We start from the raw sequence: 27,171 nt of genomic DNA on the forward strand, positions 1-27,171 counted from the left end.
TTGTCAACAAAAATTGTCCTAGAGTCCGCCGTGCAAAAATGATTTCAAGACACTCTCAACAACATATCTAAGACAAACTGCAGTATTCACATGAAAACTCAGTACATATGTTAAGATGTAGTCCGCAAGAATACTACGCGTTCAGCGCGAGACTGAAGAACAATCATATTCTGGAAACAATGTTTCACACTGGCATCATAATAAAACGCAACGCTAATTGCCATCGTTCTACAGCACATAGCTACAAAAGATAACTATCACTACTTCTCTAAAACCAATAAACACTACAATGAATAGTAATAAGGATAGACAATTGAATAACAAGACTTGATCCAAGATTGCAGTGTGTTCTTTTCCACTTCTTGTTTCAATAAATGGTAAAATCTTTGCAGGCAATGGCAAGTGGTTTCGACAAATTTGGCAGGAATTATAGCAACCTACTCAAGAAGCTTATTGCAAGTGCTCACCCCAACAGCAGCAGCAAGATGCCAACCAGCATGCAAGAAAGGTGTTTCAGGAAAGACATCATCAGCTATGAAAAGAGCACCCCCTAGCAACGATGACATTTTGTGCACATTGTGACTCATCCTTAGATCCGGATCTTGAAGTGCTCTTTTGGCAAATGCAACCTAAATGGAAAAAAAGAGTGAAACAGTCCATTACATCATATTCTTTGCGAACAAGGGAAGAGATTAAAATGGTAATGTAATTCAGTTCATTCGAGCATTCAGAAGCAGATATCTACCTCCATCATTCCAGTGTGCACAGCAGAAACCATCAGAGGTTGGATCGGTAGGAGGACTGCAGACGCTGCCATCAGCAATTTGGGATTCTCATTTCTAAGTGCCCTTGATAGACACTGCAAAAAAAGTCAGCAGTTAAGTTTCGCTTCTTTTGAAGCTATTAAGTTTCATAGAACCACCTGTTCAAAAGCACTCACAGATCTACCCCTTTACCCATCTGTAGACTTTCTGGATAAGGATAACAGTTTGTACATTCTTGACTAACTCTACCGGGTACTTGCTACCTCCACTAGATACTAGAAACTTTTCCACTAAGGACTTGTATGAGAAGAAATCACCAAACTATTTTTCTTACGTTTGATAAATAAGAGGGAAGGCAAAGAGGGTCAGTTATAATTGATCCACACTTATTATGAGGTAGATTCTAACCAGTACCAATACGTTATAATTCTTGGCCACCACTTTTTCTAATCAGAGACGGAAGGAGAGTAACTTTTTGGGGACATACTGTTTGTGGGGGAATATTATTGAAAGATGAATTTCAGAGAGTTAGAGAACATCTTGCCAAAGAGACTCTACAATACAACATAATGGAGGGACACAAGGTGGAGTCTTTTTGGGACTTGAGATTTAGAAGAGAATTTCAAGATTGGGAAGTGTCTGTGTTTCAAAGATGATAACTGAGTCCAAACTTTTGGTTAGGAAGGACCATATTTTCTCTTGTAACGTTATATGGATATCAAAGGTGCCGATAAAGGTGTGCTTTTACTTGGTTAACTGCTAGAGGGGTGACTTTGACAACGGAATATCTAAGAAAGCTGAAGATTGTCTATAGCCGTTGGTCTTACATGTCGAAGGAGACGAGGGAGGACATGGATCATCTTCTTCAACATGTGGGCTAACCACGAGGTTATGGTGGGATATGTTTAGTTGGTTTAGCACTCCATAGGCAATGCCAAGAACTGTGAAAGAGTTGATGTAGAGTGGGACAAGGAGGAAGACAAAGGACTTGGAACGTGGTTCCACTTGCGTTAATGTGGATTGTCTGGATAGAGAGAAATAGGAGAGCTTTTGAAGGAGTGGAGTCGAGTTTCTCTTAGTTAGGAATAGTCTCTGTTTCTTTTTGGTGCACACAAATGGGTGGAGTTTGTAGAAAATGACATATTTTTGTAGATGCTTTACCTTTTGGTATACCCCGTGTACCAATTTGGCCATATTTATGAATGAAAATATATTAACCTGTTTTAAAAAAATACTTTTTATGACGGCAGTGTCTAGCCAAACTAGCTTGCATTTAAACATGTATTCTCCAGGAATACAATACAGAAAAAATAAGAATAAGCATTAGGGTAATGCTTACTTTTAATATTTTCTATTAGGCACTTGAGACTTACAAATGTAGAAGAAAGCATCTTCTTTTTGGGAAAAAGTACACTGTTTGATTGAAAGTTCATGATGAAAAATTTCTTAAAACATAATTCTCAAGGTAGTGTACTAACACTCCGGCATAGCTCTATTTAATTAGCATCCAAATAAAAGTACTTCTAGGAACTTGAGCACTCTTAACACAAATCATTATCACTTTCAAATGCAGAGTAGATACTTCTCACACAATTTAGCAAAAAGGGGACCAAGAAAACTATTTCAGCAATCAGCACACCCCACCAGCTATTTCAACGTCAATGTCACACACCTTTTCCAATTCTTTGCACTTTTTTCTTTTTGATGTTCATGAATGAGGTAGTTATCAATTATATAATTTTCAGCAAGCATTTCTGGTGTGATTAAAACTCCAAGCAAAATTGTATCTTAGAACATCTGGGCAAATATAAAAGATCCTGAAAAGATATAAAATGTACAGCTGAAGACTTACCACTGTTGCTGTTGCTATCATTGAGTAGTCAGCCCATCTCATATAGCGCCTTATTTTGCCTCTCGAAGCATGGTACAAACTGGAGATAATTCCAACTCCAATCAATGAATTGGCATAAAGTTTGCAATGAAGATTTTTCCTGCAGCCAAAAAAAAAAAATTAAAAATTCTGTGTGCAATCAAACATGGTCATCATAGAGCAGCTCTAGCAAAATATATTTCTGACCTCGGAGCCTGAAGTCCAAGAGCAATAAAAGGAAGAGAAGTGATCACATTCGCAATAGTTTCAGCAACAGTACGATCACCTAAAAGAAAACAATTAAAAGATTAGAAACATGGTAGAGGCAGTATTATACGCTAACAGTTCATAAAGTGATTGTTCTTTGTAGGTTTACCATGGCAACTGCAACGGATGGGCCTGAGGCAACCAGGCCTTTGCTGCCAAACTCTCCTGGTGAACAAGATAACATGATGAGTCAAATTCTTGTCAACCCTAATCCTAACTTTAGGGTCAGAATTGACAATTCAATCATCTGTGTTGCTTATAGAAGATAGAAAAGCACTTCCAGACAAATGATCAGAGGTCAACCAAGATAACCTCATTTTCACTTACTGCACTATTAGGTGGTGTCTTGTTCCAACAGGAAAACTTGCATGGCTCCGTCTATGTAAGCCTCCATGTTGTTTTATCTCTTCCAATGCAAATGGTGAATGAGGCACCACTTGCACTCCATGCACACCCTCCAAGGCTGTCTTAGGATTCACTGGACTCTGGGTACCCATCTGCAATTGGGCAATCAGTCAATTGAATATGACTGACTGCCAGCATTAATATGCAGATACCGATATTGACCAGTTATGGTTGTAATCCAACCACTTCTTTTATTTTCTGTAACAAGGAAAGGAATCATTAGTCATTTCATGTTTTCAAGTGATGAAGAATACATAGCATAGATTTTTTAAGCTAATCAAATGCTCCATGGATCAGAAATATATCCAAGGTTTCATCAAACCGACAATCACTGCTTCACGCAGCTGTTATTTACAAAATCATTGAGTAATTTGCATTTATGCTCTAAATATATGCACCTTCTTTGGTTTCCATTTCCAAAATTTACCCCCTGACTTGTTCATTTCTTTGAGAAATTTCATATTGTGAGGGGGAAATTAGGAGCTCAACCATTAATTGTCAAAAAAAATTAGGAGCTCGACTGTTTCCAGGTTTATGACCTGTACAACTGATATAGGCTGTGTTATCTTATAGGGGAATTGGTTGTCTCTGCACTGTGGAGTAGGTACCAGAAATTAATGAAACTATATGATATCGATGTTTTAGATGTTAGATTATTGAGTATTGTGTCTTCCATTGTCGAACCACATCCAATGTTCAAAGATCTTGATTTTTGAATGATCTGGGATCTGGATTAAACTTCAGTAGATAAACTAATATCATTTTAGCTATTTTCCGTCTCAATAGGATCCATTACACATTGCAACCCCATAAATAGCAGTAGAATCTCATCATGTCAATGATATACCTAAAGTCCAGATATGACAATAAGAACTCAGTTATTGATCAAAGATCAAAATTTTCCAAAGTCACTAATCGAATCTTCCTAATCAAGACCTGAGCCTTTCAAGGTAATCCATTCCCTTGTCTATGTCATGGTTTTATAATATCCATACAAAGATTACTTTTTTCAAACAATTATAGTGTCTAGACCAACTTGCATGCGCGAGTTCCTACTATCTATCACCAACAAAGGTACCCGGTAACTCTGTCCATCAACGCACTTACATAAATGGGAAAAGATCTTTTTTTTTCCTTTTTACTTACAATTCAAGCTTATCCCATAAACTTCAACATTACAATTAACTCACGTATCTTTACTGATTTAATAATTAAGAACCAAGTTATCAGATCAATTTCCTATGAAGCTAAACCCTTATTCTTCAAATTAAAAAAAAAAATCAATTAGGCATATACATACACACACCCCACCCCCACCCCTAAACTATATCCCCAAATTCCAAGCAAAACCCATTCCATTTCTGATCAAATCCCTCAAATCAGAGCATAAAAGCTTCATCAATGGATCCTTAAAAATTCATCCATGCAATACCCAATACATTAAACTTTCTAGCTAGCAGCTCAAATTAGATTTAGAAAAAAAAACAATTAGGATCATATAGGGGCAACTGAAGCATGAAACTCAACCAAAAAAAAATCCAATTTTTTTATTATAAAAACATTATTATTAGTTATATGGGTCAATTTTAAATTTGGAAAAAATGGAATCTTGAAATTGAAATGAGCAAAACAGTGAAATAGAAAGAACCTGTGAGATCGGTATGTGGCAATGCGCTAAAGAAGGAGATTTTTGTGAGCAAAGAGATGGAGAAAAAAGGGGTATTTATTTTAGGGAGAAAAAAATGGCATAAAATTATAAGATTATGCGAATTTACGAATCTTTTTTTTGCAACTTTGCGCATATTCGGGTTAGGCTACTCAAGGTCCAAATATGATATAACGTATTTAACCCCGATTTAAGAATTTTCTATTATATATTGATAAAAAAAATATCTCGATATATCTATTTTGTTATCGGATAAGAAAGTAGAGTGAAATGAGGAATGAGACAAGCGTATTTGTTATTTATCGTGAATTACACTAGATACATGAGTGTAAGTTGTATGTCTTTGGAATACCAGATAAATAAGAGAGTGGCGAGGGAGGCGTAACGCGAGTAAGATTTTCCATATATCCATATTTCACTTAAATATAATGTATTTTGAATAAATCACACTTAATTTGATCTCGTGTATTTTGAAATACATAGATCTGAAACCCAATTAAAAATGTATTAATATTACAAATTAGAATATATCTAAAGTAATTAATTATTAAACTAATGAAAATTATGTAAATTTCTCTAAAATATATTATTACCGGCTAGACTTATTTAAAAGTGAATTAAATATACATCAATAACTCATGAGTATCCACCAATTGCAGTCCCTTATATATGCAACCTCTAAAAAAAATTACACTTTTAAATTATGTTTGAATATACATTTTGTTTTGCAAATACTAAAGCTTTCTGAGGAAACAAATTTAGAAGAAAATTGACTCCAATATATAATCAACAATTATTTGAAGAAAAAAAGAGTTGAAAGATACACAAAAATAAAATAAAATTATGTCCAATCAAACTCCTTAAATTTCACAAGTGCATGAAATTTTCTTTGTGAATTTTAAAATTATGGAATAATAGTTAATTTTTAACTACAATGAATGAAAATTGATAGACTATTTTGCGATTTTTGACTTTTATATTGAATTATTGAAAAACAAACAAATGGTGGTTTATGTTTTTTTTTTTTGAGTTTTTTTCACAATGATCGATGTATCTTTTTTTTTTTTATAACTTTTTAATTTTAATTTTTTAAATTAAAAGTCTTTTCTATCTTTTTAAGTTTTGTGTCACGGTAAAATAGAACAAACAGATTGATATGAAGGGGAGTAGTAAACTTGTGCTTAATTGTCGGGAAGAGAGGGTAAGGGCAATTAAACCATGTTTTATGTTTATGATGCATATTTTTCACTTCTATATGTTAGTGTCAAACAATATTTTCTAAATGAATTTATACTTATGAAATATCTATTTGCAGATATTTGGTGCAATAGACTTTTGGGCTACGTTGTTATCCGCCTTAAAAACGTACGTATCATGAGAACTTGTTTTATGCGTTATAAAGCTATTTACTTTCATCTTCCATTCTGATGTGAGATTCATTTAAGGTATTATATTCATTTCTTTCTTCAAAAGTTTGTCATTCTAGAAGCCTATCATGAATTCTTCTCTATGTGACTCCCTCATCAGCCAGTCCTCGATTATAGGTATAATATCTATCACAATCCAAGCTATGACACATATTTTGCAACTTAAATAAACATAACAAAATCATTAAGGAAATCAAATATCAACCACGAACTTGATGAACTCAACAACACTTTTATTACAACAATAAAACAACATCCACAAAAGAAGAGTGATGCATGAAAAGAGACGAAATGGATTATTGAGCAACAAAGAACTGAATCTGAGTAGATCGTGTGCTAGTAAGATTTTGATTCCAATTCAGTTAGAGCAAGACTAACACAAATAGCACAATCATATGAATAGATACTATATTTGAACTGTAAGTAGTATGGCCATTCTTTAATTTTACATAGTAATCATAATTCATAACCTTGAGTTAGGCACAGGATCATGAGTTCGGACGAACTTAATAGCATATTGTGTTAGAGAATTATTTTTTAATATATATTAACTTGTAAATCTCAAAAAAAATAATATAAAATTTTTAAATTTCTAATTTTGAATCTGATTCTAATCGTGTTCTGCCTTTTGGTAGAAATATGAAGAATTAGGTCACGTGAAAGGAAGAAAATGGCATAAATTTATGGGATTATGCCAATGTACGAATCTTTTTTTTAGGAACTTTGAGCATATTCGAGTGTTCCCTTAGTGAATCAACATATAAGGTCAGTGTTAACTATGTTCAAAATTTTACGAAAAATACTTTTATTATGAATATCTTTATGAAATTTATGAAAAATTGAAGCGCGTAGATTTAATCCTAACAATTAGTAGCCGGCCCGTTACACAAATCAAGTTTTCGCATGTATTGCACGTATTTTAATGATGGTCTTCAAATTTTAATTGTCTTTAATTAAGTTTTTGCATGAAATAAGTATTATTAATGTTATTTACGTTCTTAATTTTTATTTGTTTGCCTTACTTTGAATTGTTTAAAAATTTTCGTGTTTTTTTTATTAGCAACTCTTTCATTTCAACTTTTCAAATGACATGTTTAAAAATCATGAGATTAAAAAGTCTTCTCTACCTTTTTGAATTAAGTATCAAGTCGAAATACGATAAACAAATTGAAATAACGGAAGTAGTAAACTTGCTATTTGCATATAGTACATGTTTGTGAACTTTATGAAAGATTTACATAATCACAAATATGTATTTCATAGTACTACGATATATGAAATGTTTTGGGAGTTTTTGTTTTTACCCAAGCCCATACACGTATTATTCATTTTGATGCAATAGACTTCGCATATTTGTTCTTTGGACTATGCTATTATCAGGCTTAAAAAAAACGTATGTATCATGTGAACTTGTGTTATGCGTTATAAAGCTTTTTATTTTCTTCTTACATTCTGATGTGAGATTCGTTTAATGTATTATGTTCACCTTTTTTAAGAAGCTTGTCACTCTAGAAGCCTATGAATTAATCTCTTTGATCAACCCGCACCAGCCCGTCCTCCGTTATACGCATAATATCAATCACAACCCAAGCTATATGACACATATTTTGCAACTTATATAAACATAACAAAATCACGTTAAGGAAATCAAATATCAACCACGAAATTGAACTCAACAACACCATTATTACAACAATAAAACAACATCCACAAAAGAAGAGGGATGCATGAAAAGAGACAAAAGGATTATTGAGCAACAAAGAACTGAATTTGAGTGGATCGTGTATCAGTAAAATTAATTAAAGCAAAGACTTTCCACAATTATCTGAAGAGATACTATATTTGAGCGGCAAGTAAATAGCATGGCCATAAGCTAAATAATCATTAGGATAAGGAGATGTTACATAGTAATCATAATTAATAACCTTCATTTGGTGTCTCATTCTTTATTAATGTTAAAAGAACATAATATAAACTTTCTTCAAATGGGCCATTTTTGCAATAATACCACCATTGCATATATGGCCCAATAATTTAGCACTTGGAAAATTATAAAATATATTTGTGTTGCCGGTAAAAGAGCAGTGCTACTATCTTTGCTTGATACACTTAGATATACATACATATATTTTTGCCATCAAATACACTAAAATAGTGAGAAAAACAAGTGAAATTTATCATGTATCCTTAATACATGCAAATTACATGAGTAGATACACACTAGATACATATGTATTTTGTGTGATTCACGTATATCTAGGATACTAGATACATAGGAGAGTGACGAGCAAGATGGGAGATAGGCGAGGGAGGTGAGCGGGATTTGTATGTATCCCAAATACATGATCCACTAGGATACAATGTATCTAGAACAAATTACACATAATTTTGACCGTATGCATATATCCTGAGATACATGTTTTTTGACACACTAAGATCTAATTTTGCAAACTAAAGTGTATCTAAGTAATTAGTTCCTAAACTAGTGAATTTTTTTTGTAAATTTCTTTTTTTAAAAAATTGATGAAAAGTTATTTATATATGAGATACATAAGTTCATATCATTATGTATCTAATATATGTTACTTTCTTTATCTTAAGAAAAGTGTCAATATCGTTCGATTCGAATTGACGCACGATGAAACGAGACAATAACTAACATCCCCAAAGTGAAGGATTTATGAACTGAATAAAACATAAGTTTGAGACCCACACAACACAAATTATTTCCTTAATTTTATGAAAATTTTGTGATACTACCAAAGTGTTTTTATGGGCATACACACAACTTAATCTCATCATCAGTGCCTAGAAAGATGATTAAAGTTTTCTTTAATACAAAACAACATAGGTAATTATATCAAATTGTCTCAAACTAGACAACCATACACCAGAGATAGAAAATGAAGTGTGCACCTTAAATTAAAAACTAAACATTAATTTTATCTTAAATTTCTACCATAAAAAATAACTTAAGATATTTATTTTAAAAAAATTACACAAATAATTGGAGACAAAAAAGAGTATAAAAATACACTTCTCATATGAGTTCGGAGTCTAAAGGACAAAAAAAAATTGACGAAAATTTCAAACGGGCATATCAATTTTTTTTTTAACTAAAGGGACAAAATCGCTAGTCGGATAGCGATTTTATTTTGACTCCGTTATTTTATTTAAACAATCAATACAACTGACGTACCAGCGATTTTATCCAAAAAATCTTCCAGTTGATAGAAATCACTTTTTTTTTAAAATATAATTTTATATAATGCAAATTTAAATTAATCAAACTTTTAATATAGATATCGAATATCCTATTAAAACAAAAAAGACATTGTATTGAATGATTTTGAGTAGAGAGTCAGAATTATTATTATTATTTTTATGAAAATTCTATAAAAAAAAAAAAGAAGCAAATGACATAAAATTTGACTGCATTGAATTATCAACGCGTGTTTAGCTGTCATTCTAATTTAAGTCTACCTTGTTTCCTGCTTTATCATTTACTACTTTTGGTCTTACTTGTATGTCCTTTATATGTAGCTTTGGGACATGAAAATTAATTCTACTTCTCAAATAATGCCTTTGTTGGAACAACTAAAGATTATTTTTTCGAATTCGAGTCTTTTTGAATACGAAATTGTTTTGATTAGAGAGCATTTTACTTTGTAATACAAGGTCAAATTTAAATTTAGTGAAATTCTAATATGAATATCAAATATCAGGTCAGAAACAAAATAATAGATCAATCTTGTCCATATTTAAAAGTGAATATATATATATATATGTCCTTTATATGTAGCTTTGGGACATGAAAATTAATTCTTACTTCTTAAATAATGCCTTTGTTGGAACAACTAAAAAGATCATTTTTTCGGATTCGAGTCTTTCTGAATACGAAATCGTTTTGGTTAAAGAGCATTTTACCTTGTAATATAAGGTCAAATTCAAATTTAGTGAAATTCTAATTTAGTGAAATTCTAATATGAATATCAAATATCAGATCAGAAACAAAATAATAGATCAATCTTATCCATATTTTAAACTGAATGTATATTACCTTAAAAGAAAGTAGAAATTTATATTTCAAGAAAAATGAAAATGATTAAAAGTGTTGATATTTTTCCTTTTAAAAGTTCGATTCTTCAATTCGGTACGATGTATTATGCATGTTGACAAGAGTGACAACATATATAACTAAGTATATTAAAATATAATTTTTCAAATAATTTGAACTTTTTAGATAGATATATTCAAGATATTCATTAAGATTCTTGAGGATTTATGATTGTCCTTTATGTTAAACAAGGAATAATTGTTTGTTTTTTGTTTAATAGAAAAATTTTCTTTTATTAGGGGGAATATTATACAAAATCCAACAAAAAAATCTCAAACATTAATAATAAATTAAATAGTTCTTACTTATCCAACTAACAAGACAAGAATAGGGTAATTAATTTCCCAATAAGTAAGTAATTATTTGGTATTCATGTGAACTTTAGGGTAAAAATGTATTTTTTTTTTTAGATGGGGTAGTGTGGATCCTAAGAATAATTTAATTTAATTTGGCTAAGAATTTAAGAAAATAAAGACTTTTGATCATCTGATTATAAACTAAAGTTATGTGAACCGTATAAAATTGTACTTTAATCATGTGGCCTTAAATATGCTACGTGAAAAATTGTTACCAAAAAAAAATAAGTCATTCTTTTTGAAACAGACTAAAAAAGCAAGAACATCATTCCTTTTTAAACGAAAGAATAATTTTTTTCCAAACTTTTTAATGATAATTTTGAATCTGTCACAAAAGAAATACGAAATCGCGATCCATCGATTTAAAAAATTGAAAAGTAAAGCGTAGACAACGGCTATTAATAATGGACAGTCCCACCCCGCTTCAATGCGCTCACTATATATAGTATTAATAAGAATCCAACCACTCTGATATACACATAAAACAACTTATTTTATTAGAGTTCAAGATATACTTTTAATGTCTAAATTTATGTGATACGTCTTTAATTTTTTAATATCATATAAATATTAAATATTGAAAATATTTTTAAATTTAGTGCTAGTTATCAATTATCATTGAATTATCGATAATCATAAAAACACTTTTTTAATTGATTGAATGAACTTCAATACATTGTTAATCTGTCACATGAAATATTTAGTGGTTTCAAATTCTTATAGGAGCATGAAACTCTTAGAAAAAAAATCGCGAAAAAAGTGTTGAGAACACACCCGTAAACTTGATGAGAATTCAGAGAGTTGTACTTCACTCAAGTAACAAGATCAGATGTGTATTTAAGTTCAGTTAGTCCAGTAGAAAAATGTGTTTAAGATTATCAATACTCCCAAAACATAAAACTATACACCGCTAACATTCCAGAAATGAAACTAACCAACCATCACTTTTGTCTATGAATTATCGACAATCTTAAAAACAATTTTTTACTTGACCGAATGAACTTCATTACATCGTTAATCTACCACATGACATATCAATTCGTCTCAAACTCTTATACGAGAATAAAACTCTTGATTAAAAAAAAATCAATGAAAAACACAGAAAACACGAGAATGTACGTATTTCATTCAAGTTGCAATATCAAATGCGTATTTAAATTTAATTTATCAAACAAAAATATATCTAAAGCCACTAATAACTTAAAAACGAAACTAATAATTCACGTATTAAAATTTATTTTTACCAAGCACAAGCAGCCAAAAATACATATTTATAAAAAGCATAGTTGGAAGCAAATAAGTTGGTGCAGAATTCGAAGCTTCATAAAATCAGAAAAAAATAAATAAAAATAAAAATACATAATAATAAGATATAAATAAGAAGGTTCCCTTGATTCAAGGGTCAAGATCCTTTTTTCTCTCCATGTGACTTAGACCATAAGATAAGGAGATCACAAACACTAATATTATTATTATTTTTATCATATAGAATATAATATCAAAGTCCAATCAAATATTCTAAAACATCTCCTCTCATTCTTATTTCAACAACCTACATGACATTCATATTAGTAAACTCAAAGTTACGCTTTTGAATTTTTCATGACTAAAGTCAAACCGTTTAAGTAAAAGCACATGAAATGTCAGTTCAAGAGAAAAGAAGACGAAGAGGAAGAAGAATCGAAGATGTTATTCAAGCATGGACTATAATGTTGATGTTTACACAGTTATGTGTATCGTCAACGATCGCTCATTCTTCGGATGCTATATCAAGAAAACTCGGGTTTTTTCACGGAGTTACTACAGTAACTTCCGCGGATCATAGTATTGAAACAAAGGAAAAAAGAAACGGAGGAAACGAATTGTATGATGAAGACAAGAGATTAGTTCATACAGGTCCAAATCCTCTTCATAACTAGTATAGTTTACTACTATTACTACTAATAGGAGTTTTGCTACTATTCGATTTTTCTAAACGTTAGACTGTTTGTTAAAGCGATATGTTATGTGTATCGATTCAATGGGCGTTTTATTCTATTTTTTCTTTTGCTATGTATTGGAATTAATAGTAGCAAAGCTTTTACTAGTACAAGTTTCATTGTTCAATGTAGAGGTTTCATTTCATAAATTTTACTTCGTGTCTCTCAGACAATTGACATTAATTATTGTATGATTATGAACGGCTTTAGGAGAACGAGGGGTTTATCTGAACTATCGATTTTGAACTAAGATTAGAAACTACTTAGTAGTTGAAAGAGTTAAAAATTCATCTTTGAAATTTTTGTTGATAAAAATCCTAAATTCGTCTCCGTATAATAGTATTTTTTGTTTGTTTCACAGGTTGATGGACCCCAAATCTTATGCTTTTTATTTCAATAAAAATAAATAAATTGAATTTAGCTATAAAGTTCGTCAAAGTGTTAATTGCTGCATAACTCGTAACTAACAAAAATCTTTAAATATTTTATCATTAGATAAGATTAACTATTTATCTATATAATTTGTATCACTATTTTTTTTATTTGAAATTATTAATTCGTGAGACAACACGAAGCCTCATGCAACTAATATAAATTGGGTGAGACACAAAATAAATTATTTCAGAAGCATAGGGCAGAGAGCACACCAGTAAAGTCAATAGAAAAAATAGAATTGAATGAGGGTTAAATGTCTTGTTTTTTTTACTCTTATAATTATTATTATTATTATTAGGTAAATAATTATTTCTGACTTCTTTTTATTTTCTGTACCTTCTGATTAAAAAAAAAGAAAGTGACTGTTGATATATTAAATGTAGTAGTTACTACTACTGAATACATCTACTTTTTGTTGATTCTTTTTATCTTTGTCCAGCCATTTGGTCACAGATTCACAGTGAATACAATTCTCTTTTCAGTGTTTAAGCACTGCCATATTTTTGATAGAATAATATAGAAATATACTAACTCCAACAAATTAAAGTCAATTGTATGTGTTAACTATAGTAGCAACAAATTTGCTAAGGGTTCCTAGTGTAAGGAGTTAGTTGACTTATTATCGGGACAGAGTCAAATAAGAACGAAGAGTTCATTTGAATTCATAATATTTTATTTGTATAATTGACGAAGGAAAATCTACCTTTAAAGGTATTTCATCTTGAGTCTTAGGGTATGTTGTCCATGATGTTGAACTTTACTGACAGTTGTTGAAAATAAAGGATCAAGGTACAAAATTTAAGTAATAGAGTATTCTGTATCTGTATTGATGGAAGATAGAAAATATTCCAATTTAGCTATATCGAGTTAATTATATTAAAACACCACAATACACTATTAATACCTTCTTTTTAAATAATTAATACATAACGTCATATTCAATAGGAAATTATATTAACTCCAAAGATATTTTTAAATTAAGCTATTAACGATAAGAATATTTATAGACCAAACTAATAACTTTTGAGATTTTTGATTTTTGTGATCTTTTTCTATGAATTAAATAAATGTTAAATAATCTATTTTCATAATCTTTTCAGTGTGATTGGACTTGTATAAGTTTCAGAATAGAAATAGAAGGTTGCCTTGGTTTCTTAATTTTTGTATGTACTATATAGAGTAAATAATTTGCAAATAATTACTAAATAATACTTATGTTTATTAAAACCCATAAAAGGGAAACAACAGTATAGTAAGATGTGGAAAACCTATTAAGTGATGTTAGGGTGATTCTTTTTTTTTTTTTAATAGAACATCTATGGAGAAAAATTTTATTATCCCACATATATAGGGGTAATATCTTCGATTGATATATCTTCTTTTCAATCATTATTTGGATATTACATTGAATATATTGTTAGCATTATTAAATTTTTTACTCCTTTTTTTTTTGGTGTTTGATAAGCGAATAAATATATTATCAAAAAAATATATAAAATTTAAATAAATATTATGATGGTCGAAGTCGAAGACGGGTTAAATTGATAAGGGCTATGGAGGGTTGTGGGTTGAAAGAAAGCGGGGGGAAGGGGGAAGGTGGTGGAGAGGGATAATGGAAATGTCTGATCGAGTTGATCTGAATTTGAATGAGTTAAAATGAATGGAGTCAATAAATTCTTTCCGAAAGTTATAAAGTTACTTGGCCTAAAATGTGGGTCACACAGAAGTGCCCAGTTCTTATTTATTTTAACGAGAAATTTTTTAAAATGTCAATATTTTAGTATTTAATAGGATCCCTTAATCACATTTTTAATTAATCACCTTATTTTTTTTTCTTTTATACTCCTTTTGTTCCTTTTTAGTTGTCATGTATACTAAAATACTTGTCCCGAAATAGTTATCAATTTAAACAATCTAGAGAAAATTAATTATCTTTTTCCAAATTTACCCTTAACATGAATTATTCTAGAATTAAGAGACACTTATTTAAATTAACACTAAAGAATTAATAAGGCATATATTAATCAAAGGATACTCTTTAACACAAAATAATAGTATGTTTTTTTAAAGGGTATCAAATAGTTTAGAAAGACAAATACTTTCTCTGTAATAGTTGTCTGTTATACTAAAAAATAATTATTCAATAATATTTGTTAAATTTAAAAAACTAAGAGATAATTTTTCTTTTATATTTATTTTACCTTTGTTATTGAATATTGTTTATCATATAACATATTTTTTAAAAAAATTAATTTAATAAAATTCAAGAATAAAATAATAATATTATTTGTTATTTTTTTAAAATATGACAAGTTAATAGTAGATAACTATTGAACGAATAAACTAATATGGATAGGTTAGAATGTTAATCTAAGACATAAACAAAGTGTTTTTCTTTTTAATAAAAGTGGGGGTTGTTAAGTGAGATTCTACAAACTTAAATTATTGTATTGGGAAGTGATATTTGGATTGACTATTCCTAGAATTATCATAGTGTTTTTCATATTTGTCATTCAAATTTAATGCTTTTCATTTTTTTAAATTATTTTTAAGTACATATATTATAGGGCAAACCAACATGCATATATTTATAGTCAATGTTTATTATGGACACTGCAACCCAAAACATATTAATTGCACAACTATTTTATTTAACATTATATTATGTTCTTACTAGTACATTTGTTATTGGCAAGTCATTTGGTCCATAAGATTCCTTTCAACACAACTTTTATTATTTTAAAATAAGAATTAATATTTCTATATTATATTTTAAAATATAGTTCTAAGAAATTAATAAATAGTTTTCTTTCTTTTGAGATTGGAAGGCTCAATTAATGCCTAGTTGAGAGCTAGCAAGAATGTGTTTTGAGTCAATCTAAGTAATTACGTTATTTGTCATGATTTTTATTTTTAAAGTTAAACTATAAAAGATTTGATCAACATTTTAAGATATATTTTTTTATCGTATTAATATGCAAAAAATTTATAATTTATAATACTTTTCATATAATTTTAAAATATCTAATTTTTTTGTTTAAAATATCGAATTAATGTGATCCAATAAACGTAACATGACAAACAATTCGGAACGAAGGGAGTATAACTTATAATTTTTATTTTTTTCTCTTTTTCTCTATTATTTGTTTATTTTAAAATTTATATATTTCTTAAGAAAAAAATTAAATATAATATTTATATTGATTGAGGTATAATTTTAAATTTTGAGAAAAAATAATTAATATGAAGAGTAAATTATGAATAAATATGTTTTACTCTTCATATGCAAAGAATGACAAATAAAAACAAACATCTATTTTTAGTATAAATGACAAATAAAAAAAAACATATATTAATTAATTATGCAACATTTTAAATTACAAAATCAAATACGATATTGATTTCATATATAAATAACTTATCATATAATAAATATCAAACATAATATTACTCATAAAAAATTTTAAAAAATTATTTTTAATCAGAATATATTTTATTTTTTTTTAACATTTTTATTCTTTTAACCTTTAATACTTTTTAATTAAAAAATAGAAAAAAAATCAATTTACTTTAAAATAAAAAAAATATATCATAATTTTTTTAAATATTTCTAACCAAATTCATTATCCAAAATTTAATACTTATATAACTCATCTCTAAATCAGCTACACTCGATTCCTTAGGTGAAAAATTTTCAATACTACCACATTGTACTTTTTCACTTGCAAAGTGAATAGTGGACTTAGTTTAGCTAGATTAGAATATCCAAATTTTTAATATATAATTTAATAATTAATACTGTGCATCTTTTACTAGTTGTCCCTAAAAAGTTGAGCAAAAATATTTCAAATGAAGTTTTGTTTTTTCAAGGTGTGATCTAAAAAGAAGATATAGAAACTTCTTGGGTGAGTTTCACCAAAACTCTTAAATATAAAATTCCCCAAAAATTAGTTGGAGAAAATCAAAACCCTATTCTCAAAATAATAAATAATTAATTGTTTTGCATAATCCAAAAAGATTCTTGAATAAAGAGAGGAAAGAAAAAGGTTTATCTCTTTTCTTGAACTATAAAGGTATATGTTTTTCCCATGAAATGAATGTTTGCCTCAAAGACACTAGTAGAAACTATTAATGAAGTTTAAAAGTTTATAATATATTTTTTAGTTAAAAGGTATTAAAATTAAAAAGTTAATTTTTTTTCTAAAATATAATAATATAGATAAAATATCATTATGATTAAGTTTTCTGATCAAAAGAATTTTTTCTACAATCAAATTATTAATTTATACTTATTATTGACGATAGTCTTTTTTTTTTACAAAAGATTAAATTTATTATATTTAAATAAATATAATTTTGATTACATTTATCGGAGAATGTATCAGATCAATACTGAACAATAAAGAAGAATACAAGAATTACTTGTTTTATTCACTTTTATTTTTTACTCTCTCTCTGTATATATATGAAAATTGATGATGAGTTACAATGTTTTTATTTTTTTTTTAAAAAACTTGTCTAAAAAGAAAAGAATCAATATATTCACTATGAAAATTACTTTTTGGCCTAAAACTAATAATAGGAATACTTTTTTGACTGAATTACCAAAGATTAAAATATTTTGGCTTAAGTCATCTGCAGCCACTTAAAGTTGTCCGAATAATTTATTTAGACACCTCAACTAATCCTTGTGTCAATTGAATACTTTATTTGTTCAAAAGTCATTCCTTATAAATTTTTTAAGGTTTAAGTACCTATTAAACACAAAATGGTATAAATTTTTTAGGCCAAATACATACGCAGGTCCCTAAAGTTGTTCGCGTTTTCCCCCCAGGTACCTCAACTAACCAAGATTCCTATTAAATCCTTTAACCCCCTATAATTTGATCCTTTTAAATATTCTTGGCTGATGTGGAGCCAAATTTTAATAAATTATTTTTGATAATTAGGCGCGTGAGATGAACCTTCCCCACGTGGAAATGTTGACCAATACACTCCAACTCAATTACACGTCAATGCCACATATTAAGTCATCAATATGTAGCACACGACGGCGACGGCGACGGAGAAGAGAGAGGAAGATGGGGAAGTGACACAGAGGTCACCGATTAGAGTACATAGGAAGAGGCAAAACACTGGAGATCTCAATGGAGTTAGAGAGAGAAGTTTTTGGTCTCAGACGGGAAGATCGGCGCCGTCTCCGGAGAAAAGAAGGTCGCCGGCTTCGTCAAAGGGAGTACAGGGGAGGGGAATGCCGCAACAAAGGCGTAATGTGGGACCCTCAAATGGGCCCCGACGCGGTCCCAACGAAAATGAGGTTCGGCGGTCAAATTCTCCGGCGAAACGTGGACCGGTGGATGCATGTCGGAATGTGAGAAATAGAAGTCCGGCGGTGCGTGAAGCAGAAAAACCTGGTAATCAATCGCCGGCGAGAAACGCCGAGAATGAGGGAAGTAGTAGTAAAACTGAAAAACCCAAAGAAGAAGTTTCGCCGGTAACTGGCGAATCACTTGAAAATCCTCTGGTTTTAATGGAATGCTTCATTTTTAGGTTTGATGACAAAAACATATTAAGTCATCAAACCTAAAAATCAATTTCCCCCCAAATCACTTCTAACCCGTTTTTTAAACGAGAAAACCCTAAGAATCTCTTCTTTTCAATGACTTTTACAGCTGAAATTCTTAGATTTTAAAGTGATTTCGAGTGGATTAAAGTGAAATTCTTAGATTTTAAAGTGATGAAAATCTTAGATTTTAAAGTGATAAAAGTGAAATTCTTACATTGGAACTTGATGATTAAGAAGAAATCAATGAAAAAAAGATATAATATAATGAGCTAAATAGGAGAAGTAATGATGAAGAGAAACAAAAGAGGAGAAAAAATGGAAGAATGGAGAAATTAGGGTTAAAAGGGGGAAGAAGTTAGTTGGTGGGTGGTTCAAGATTCACATCAACGCTTTTAAAGAGTCTGCACGCGCTTAAAGGACGTAAGATCACGTTTGGCTCTACATCAGCCAAGAATATTTAAAAGGATCAAATTATAGGGGGTTAAAGGATTTAATAGGAATCTTGGTTAGTTGAGGTACCTGGGGAAAAACGCGAATAACTTTAGGCACCTGCGTATATATTTGGCCAATTTTTTAAGACTTAAGTGTTCAATAGGTACATTCCTATTAACATGCCATTTCATTTCATTTCGTATAATTTAAAAATGCATTTTATCCTTTTTTTTTTTTTTGTAAAACTCTTTTTTGCACGTCTGATTATGTAGTTAACCAATAGCTTTACAATTTTACAATCTCATTTTTTTTTTGGCATATTCTGATATTGAATTTTTTATTCATTATTCAAAGTTCACACTAAAATCTGAATTAAATCTAAAATACTCATTATAAGATTCATTTAAAAATAACGCTCTCAACATATTTTTTCTATACCCAAGATTTTGTGTGGCATATTCAAATTTGTCATTACATATAGCATTTTAGGCTTTTAATTTGTACACATTAGGTTACTCAAAGTAACAATAGATCAGATTTATGACAATATCACATGCCAATCTCTATACCACAAAGTGGAAAACTATAATGGAGATGAAATTTAAGGTCCTACATAATTTTATTAGGACTCTGAAAAAGGAAGGGGTAAAATTAATTTCAATATCAACCACACAAATTAAGAAATTATTCTAAAAATAGTATTGATAAATCAAGATTCCCTTATGTATTTTTAGTTTATTTCTATGGTATATTATAAAGAAGTCAAATTAATATTTAAATTCTATGAATTCAATCTTTAAGATTTTTTTTAAAAATACAAACAGATAAAGAGGTGAATCATCAAATCTTAAAATAGATTATTTCGGTATCCCAATCTTTTATCAATGTACTTTGTTGTTAAAATTATAGTACTGCCTACCTAAAGAAAGGCATGATAAGTTTATCGAACATTTGGCTTCACCATTTTAAAGATCTTTAAGTTTATCGAACCTAAAATATGTTGAACCCCGATTTCAAATTAGTCAAAATAGTTTGTAATGCAATGAAAAATACTTGTATCTCTGGTTTTGATAAATGTTTAGAATTGCAAATCTAATATTTTAAGAAAAATTTTGAAAAATACTTTTAAATGAAATATAAATGTTAACTTTGTTTGATTTGCATATAATAGTGAGATTCTAGATAAGAATTTTTATTACTCGGGGGAAATGTATTAAGTACCTCTGAAAGTCTATCCAATGATAGTCCTTAAATTTAATTTCAAGAAAAAACAATTAGAGATATTTTTGTTCATTTTTCTAGCTAGAAAATGAAGGTAATAATGAAGAAAAGTTTTTATTAGTTTTGAGAAAAAAGAAATAAACAAGGTATATAAGATGTATCCTGACTATATACAAAGCTATTTAATAGTAAATTAGTAATTATATAAAGTAAAAGTATAAACATTTAAAATGCATGAAAGTTTTTGATCCTATATATTAGAAAAATACACATATATGATGTATCTTTAAGATTGTATAAAGTTTATGATCTTATATGCTTAAATAAAACATTCTAAAAATTAAGAAATGAATTAGAAAAATATTTGAATAATTATTTTTCGGCAAAAATTCAAATTTTTATAAATTTGGGCCTTGTTAGGAAATTTCGAATGGGCCTAATCATTTGACCCATTAGTTAATATCTTTCTGAAAATAAGGGTTTCGACATGAACACGTGGATATACTAGGTGATATATGATTAGGAAGGAAGATATTCATGACAACATATGAGTGACCTCTGTGGCGGATACGATGCGAGAGGTGAAAATGAGATGTTTCGAAAATGTGATGAGGAGACGCACACATGTTTCGACGAGGAGGGGTGAGGGTTTGGCGATGATTAGTCTAAGGAAAGTTAGAAGTAGTCGAAAAACTATTAGAGAGAGATGATTGATTAACCAGGACATGACACGAACTGCAACTTACTAAGAATAAGAGAAGGATATAAAGGTCGAGGATTATGATAGAAATTTAGTAGCTACGTAGTCGAGTTTCCTTTATCAGTAGGACACTCTTACTACCTTCGTGCTACATCTATACACTTATAGTATCGTTTATTTGAATTGACTTATTTTAATTGTTGTTAAGCTAAAATAACTCTTAAAACATTTTTAAAGTATTGAAATAATTTTATAAAGTGCTTTATAAGCCTCTGATTTCAAACTAAAATCATAAAAATAAGCCGATTTACTTTTAAGTTTTTTAAATTTTAGCATTTAAGTCAAAAGCTAAAAGTCAATTCGAACCGACTTAATTCTCGATCCACCTGTATTTTTAATTCTCTGTATCTTAAGAGAGTCACATTAAACCTAGTTGAATAGACATATTATTAAAAATTATAAGAAAATCAGATACGATACATTAAAAAAAAAAGATAATTTTGGCCAAGAAAATTTAGTCATAGAAACCAAAGATTTTGCTGTTTTTATATCGTTGTCCACAAGATCTTCTTTTTATCTACTCACAAAATAATAATATTTCGTTCAAATCTTATAAATTTGGAATGTCGGACGGTTTACTTATAATAAAAAAAAATTATATCATCTTAATGTTTCAGATATTTTATAATATATAATCAAAACTAGATTTCTTAAAATAAGGTCAAATACATAAACATATTCTAAACTTGTCGGGTTATTTTCCTCAGGTACCTTAACTATGTCATTTTCATATTAAAATCATTGAACCACCCATAATTTTTTCCGTTTCAACTAAATATTTAATTTGATTGAAATTGATTTTTTCCCCATATTTTTCTTAGAGTTAAGGACAGAGTATTTTTATACATAATCATAACAAAAAAATAAATTTGATTAGTTAAGCTTTGTCCCCCACTTAACTCATAATGACATGAAAAGGCAATTTTAATTTAGTGTTTGGCTTTATTAATAGCTTCACTTAGTATTGAACTTATAATGCACCACACCTTCCATTATATAAAGTATTTTCATAAATCTAAATTTCATTTATGATGAGTTTATAATAGTAGAAGATTTATCACTATTAAAAATAATAATATCATTAGCATATACATGATAATTGATGACGGGACTTTATATTAGGGGCATATTAAAAAAAAATAGGACAAAATCAGTATGATTGAGTAAATTATTAATAGAGGGGATTATTTTATATTTGAGCAAATATGAAGTGATTATATTCCCAAAGTTTTAACTTATTGAGCAAGTGAATATTTAATTTACTTATATTTTTAGAAAATTCAATGAAGTAATTTATTTTTTTTGGAATTAATTTCAGTTAAAAATTTATCAATCGATCATATTATTTATATTACATTAATCTTTTCTATTTTTATTTTTCTATGATTTTTATCCTTTGAAACATTTTTAGTATTGAGTTGTAAACCTTTATCTTTTTAGTATTTCTTTATAAAATAAATAATTGTACACGTAATTAATGAGTTGACAGCTAGCACTAAACTTTCATAATATCATTGATATTACGCGAAAAATAATTTTTAGTGAAAATTAATTAACGATAATAATTTAATTATTTTTTAGTATATTTTTTTTTAGACTAGTAGAACTTTTATAATATTTCTAATATTTATAATGACATTTGATTCAATAACAATTAACTAATATGGATAAAATTTTAATACTTTTTATTAATATGCATATTAATTATCATTAAAAGTGATATTATAATGCATGTCGTAGTCTGCATGTATTTTATAAATATAAATATATAATTTAAAGGCGTTTAACCATGATTTTTTTTGAAGTTGAACTAAAAATTATGCTTAACCATAAAATTCAGAAATTTAACTTAGAAGTTGAATTTTATAATTTTCTAAGAATTTTTTTTAAAAAAAAAAAAAATTTTTTTTAAAAATTTTCTCTCTCCAAATTACTCAAAAAAGTCAATATACTCAAGTTCATATTCATAGCCAAACCCAACTTTAATTTTTAAACATTATTTTTTATTTTAAAAACAAAAACAACTTTTTTCACGTTTTATTATAATGAATACATGATCAAACATTCATTTATAATTTCTTTTGGTACAACTAATAATTGAAAGAGAACACAATTGTATTTTAAGTTACCAAAAACACAAAAAGATCTATTGGCATAGAAAAAAAAGAGATATTGTTTTGGACGTAAGAAAGAGTCCATCGATTATATTTTTTGACGAATATAAACGACGGACGTTGATTGAAATTATAAATATAATTTCAATTGTTAGTATGAAATATAACGACACTTATACATATTTTTCTATCATAATTTAAAAATTCTAAATCGTGATGACAATCATTTAATATCTACGTCTAGGATTTTTTTTTTGTAATATTTACCTAATATAATTTCCTGATTTTATCTTCAGTATTTTTAATTAAAAATAAGTTGAGTGGTTAAAATTTCTTTATGAAATAACTGAGTAATTTTGATCTTTTAAATTTTTTAAAAACTAAATAAGTACGTTTGATCATTTTTTTAGTCGAGTTTTAAATCTACTATAAAAAAAAAGAAGGAAAAACAAGATAATTATTTTTTTAATGTTCTGTCGTGGATCATGTTTTATAATATTTATATAATAATTTTCGGTGTAGCAAATTGAAATCTATATAAGGACACTACCATTTGTAATAATTTTATCATCACTTTCTTTCAAAACATTTTGTTAAACCAAAAAAATAAAATAAATATGGGTCTGAAAGGCAAGTTGATTTCTTCAGTTGAGGTGAAGTGTGGAGGACATTCGATTCACGATATTTTTCATGCCAAAACTCATCATATATCCAACATAAGCCCTAGTAAGGTAAAAAATTTTGAAATTCACGAAGGTGAGACAATAGAGGTTGGTGCAATTGTTGAATGGACATATAACGACGGTAACATATACACATTTCCCCTCTCTCTACATATGAATTAATCTATATACGATAATATTACTTGCTCCAAAAGCTTATGTACATTTATCTCTTATATTTTCGATTTTATTGATTGTAGATGGAAAAGATAAGACGGCAAAGCAAGTGATTGAAGCAGTCGATCATGAAACTAAAACAATTACTTGGAAAATAATTGGTGGAGATCTGTTAGAGTTGTACGATTCCTTCACTATTATCACATCATGTGATCATCATTGGACTACATGGACATTTTTGTACGAGAAGAAAACTGAAGACACACCAGAACCTCTCGTTCTCCTGGCTTATGTCCTTCATGTGACAAAAGAAATCGAGAATCACCTTCTTAACCAATAAAAAAAATCGATGCTATTCGATGGCTCATAGCCATATTTATACATATATGCAAAGTATATATATGTATATTTACACACGTATATGTGTGTTTGTGTGTGATACTGGCTAGCTAGTTCTATCTAGCTAGCTATAGTGTGTGAAATAAATAACATTGTGTTTAAAGAATATATTACTTTACGTTCATATTTAATAATATGCTCTATTATAAGATGGACACTAACATTTATGATATGTTCCTTCTATAGTATTAACTATTACGTAATAGTTGATATCGATTATCTTGTGTATTACATTTTCATTCTGCACTGGTGAAATTAGAAATTTCATTAAGAATGTTCAAGATTTAATATATAAATGTGAAAAATATTTGGTGATCAATATAATTGGTATAATTTTCTATATACATGATATAATTTTTCGTTAAAAATTAACCTAACTATCTTAAGCTATATATAACTACGCCACCGTCACCATTGCCACCACCAATTGTTATTTGTTTTAAAACAATAGAAAAATACAAGGTTATGGAAAATAAAAGAGACTGTTGAGAATACTCTTTTTTATTTATAATTTCTGAAATAGCATATAAAGGAGAACAATATGGGACAAAGAATTAATCATATAATCATTATTGAATATGCTATTGACACAAGAGACAAACCTTGGGATGGACATAATACCAATCAAATCCAAAAAATTGATTGAATCAATTCTTTTTAGATTTTTTGATTTATTCTAAAGGTTTACGATTTATATTTTTTTTAAAAAAAGTTTGATTTTCAATCAATAGATGGAAGAAGGGAAATGAGAAACTATATATACTTTGGAAGGGAGTTGAGGATAATCAGACTTCTACACAAGAATAAGCATAACCTCTCTTTTTATCGAGTCCGAAGTTAAAAAGGAAAAAAGAATTGTCAAAAATTTTAAAAGGATATATTAATTTATTTTTAAATTAAAAGGGCAAAATCACTCCTGACGAAGTGATTTTCTTTTAATAAAATTGACGTGTTCATTTTTTTTTTATAAAACACAAAAATCTCTATTGTGGCAGTGATCTCATCCAAAAAAAAATTCTTTTTCCTTAAATCGCTGCTATGGCAGACCAAATGTTGGACCAAAATGCTGCCTGCCTCTATTAGCTTTTTTTAATGAAAAATTGCAGCGATTTCAATTTCAGTTTTTTTTGAAAAATGCTACACTCGCAGCGATATTAAAAAAAAATTTAAAATAAAATCGATTTTATTCTTTTGGTTAATAAAATTGATATGTTTTTTTGGAATTTTTAACAATTTTTTTTTTACTCTTTTAACTCCGGACTCTCTTTTTTATCTTTCCCTTCCTTTTTAAATTAATTGCTAATTGCTATTTGAGCCTAGATCCTAAATCAACCTTTTAGGCCCAATAGTTTATTTGATGGCGTCAAAATTCATGTTGGGTTGAGGTTGATTCATAACAATATTATGTTTGATCAGAATTTTAGACCTTTGTATCATTAGTTCATGAATTAGTTATACACCCTACATGATGTTATAAGATTGAGTCAGTTCTCTAAATGGTCATTCAAATCAAGAAAATTGCCTTACAATATCATTTATGTTTCATTTAGGACCAAAAATATCATTCAACTATCACTATTTTCCTCCAGAAATACTTAATGTCATGTCATGCCAACTAGGAGTGAGTGAGACTTTTGAAGTGTCAAGTATATTTCTGCACTACTAATCTCTACATTAATGACATAACTACTAATTCCTGTACTACTAATCTCTACATTATTAAGCTCTATATTACTAATTTCTGCATTATTAATCTTTGTAGCAAACAACCCCGAATATGTTCTTGCTGATAACAATAGGAAACATGTATATAGTTAGGTTAAAAATATGCAACACAAATGCTTTTAGAATTAGACAATCTATAACACATGCTTTCAGATTCTTTAACTTTTGCCAAAAGCATGTTGTCATAGATCTATGTTCCAAGTAGTGGATCATAACCCCAACTAACCAAAACTTCTAATCAACAATATATCTAGCATGCAAGTGATCAACATATAAGTATTTTCCCTCACAAAATGTATATGTTAAGCCACAAGTCTACATTTAGGCCATTTTGATTGATTGTTGTGTTTTTTTTTATTGCTTTAGACCAAGAAAGCCAAGGCACTGAGAAAATGGAAGGCTCGAATTCTTTAGAGCATTCAGGCTTGATTTGAAGTAGGTAATAGTTGTATGTTTTTCGGTTTATAGATGTACATATGTCTATCACTTTATAGTATCATATATGTAATGCATGTTGTGCAAGACATAGAAAAACATATAAAACGACATCATGTTGATAGTCTCATGCAGTGAATCTGTTTACTTTACTTGTAGTTTCAAGTGTTATTGTTCATTGTGATTATGATTATGATTTTGCATGTGCATGTGCATGATTGTTTGTGATTCTAGTTGGCTCGGGTACCACGCTGATACATAAATTCTAATGGTTGGCTCGGATACCATGTATGATATGGCTACTAACTCTAGTTAACTCGGGTGCCATATATGCCGCTATACTAACAGTTTGTGTGTGGGTTACTTGTGAGGACGAGGTATGTGTATATATGGT

The 27,171-nt window shown here is 28.8% G+C and overlaps 3 protein-coding genes across 4 annotated transcripts; 2 read left to right on the forward strand and 1 right to left on the reverse strand.

Moving 5' to 3' along the window:
* Positions 1-168: 168 nt before the first annotated feature.
* On the reverse strand, positions 169-5,122 carry LOC101256475 (uncharacterized). 2 transcript variants are annotated; one of them, XM_004236941.5, is made up of 7 exons: positions 4,955-5,122; positions 3,229-3,504; positions 3,011-3,066; positions 2,842-2,920; positions 2,617-2,755; positions 746-859; positions 169-629 (listed from the first exon to the last, which is right to left on the reverse strand). In XM_004236941.5, exons 2-7 carry the CDS (start codon positions 3,396-3,398, stop codon positions 438-440), a joined length of 750 nt encoding a protein of 249 aa, XP_004236989.1. In that variant the 5' UTR covers positions 3,399-3,504; positions 4,955-5,122; the 3' UTR covers positions 169-437. The 2 variants fall into 2 exon arrangements, with proteins under 2 accessions (XP_004236989.1, XP_019068799.1); XM_019213254.3 differs by lacking the exon at positions 4,955-5,122 and adding an exon at positions 3,705-3,817.
* A 7,390-nt stretch (positions 5,123-12,512) lies between these two features.
* LOC101260529 (uncharacterized) lies at positions 12,513-19,126 on the forward strand. Its single transcript, XM_004237147.4, has 2 exons — positions 12,513-12,677; positions 18,331-19,126. Exons 1-2 carry the CDS (start codon positions 12,513-12,515, stop codon positions 18,871-18,873), a joined length of 708 nt encoding a protein of 235 aa, XP_004237195.1. The 3' UTR covers positions 18,874-19,126.
* A 4,793-nt stretch (positions 19,127-23,919) lies between these two features.
* Positions 23,920-24,768, forward strand: LOC101268175 (kirola-like). The gene is made up of 2 exons (XM_004236981.5): positions 23,920-24,183; positions 24,302-24,768. Exons 1-2 carry the CDS (start codon positions 23,997-23,999, stop codon positions 24,556-24,558), a joined length of 444 nt encoding a protein of 147 aa, XP_004237029.1. The 5' UTR covers positions 23,920-23,996; the 3' UTR covers positions 24,559-24,768.
* The last annotated feature ends 2,403 nt before the right edge of the window (positions 24,769-27,171 follow it).

Source organism: Solanum lycopersicum, chromosome 4 (assembly GCF_036512215.1).
Source record: "Solanum lycopersicum chromosome 4, SLM_r2.1".
Classification (NCBI taxonomy): domain Eukaryota; kingdom Viridiplantae; phylum Streptophyta; class Magnoliopsida; order Solanales; family Solanaceae; genus Solanum; species Solanum lycopersicum.

Excerpts from the sequence above, each read along its gene's own strand:
- LOC101256475 (XM_004236941.5), bottom strand. The coding sequence starts at position 3,398 with ATGGGTACCCAGAGTCCAGTGAATCCTAAGACAGCCTTGGAGGGTGTG. Across the intron at positions 3,067-3,228 it reads AGACACCACCTAATAGTGCA|GAGAGTTTGGCAGCAAAGGC; the intron begins GTAAGTGAAAAT and ends CTTGTTCACCAG. Across the intron at positions 2,756-2,841 it reads CTTGGACTTCAGGCTCCGAG|GAAAAATCTTCATTGCAAAC; the intron begins GTCAGAAATATA and ends TTTTGGCTGCAG.
- LOC101260529 (XM_004237147.4), top strand. The coding sequence starts at position 12,513 with ATGTCAGTTCAAGAGAAAAGAAGACGAAGAGGAAGAAGAATCGAAGAT. Across the intron at positions 12,678-18,330 it reads TTTTTCACGGAGTTACTACA|CACACGACGGCGACGGCGAC; the intron begins GTAACTTCCGCG and ends ATCAATATGTAG.
- LOC101268175 (XM_004236981.5), top strand. The coding sequence starts at position 23,997 with ATGGGTCTGAAAGGCAAGTTGATTTCTTCAGTTGAGGTGAAGTGTGGA. Across the intron at positions 24,184-24,301 it reads TGAATGGACATATAACGACG|ATGGAAAAGATAAGACGGCA; the intron begins GTAACATATACA and ends TATTGATTGTAG.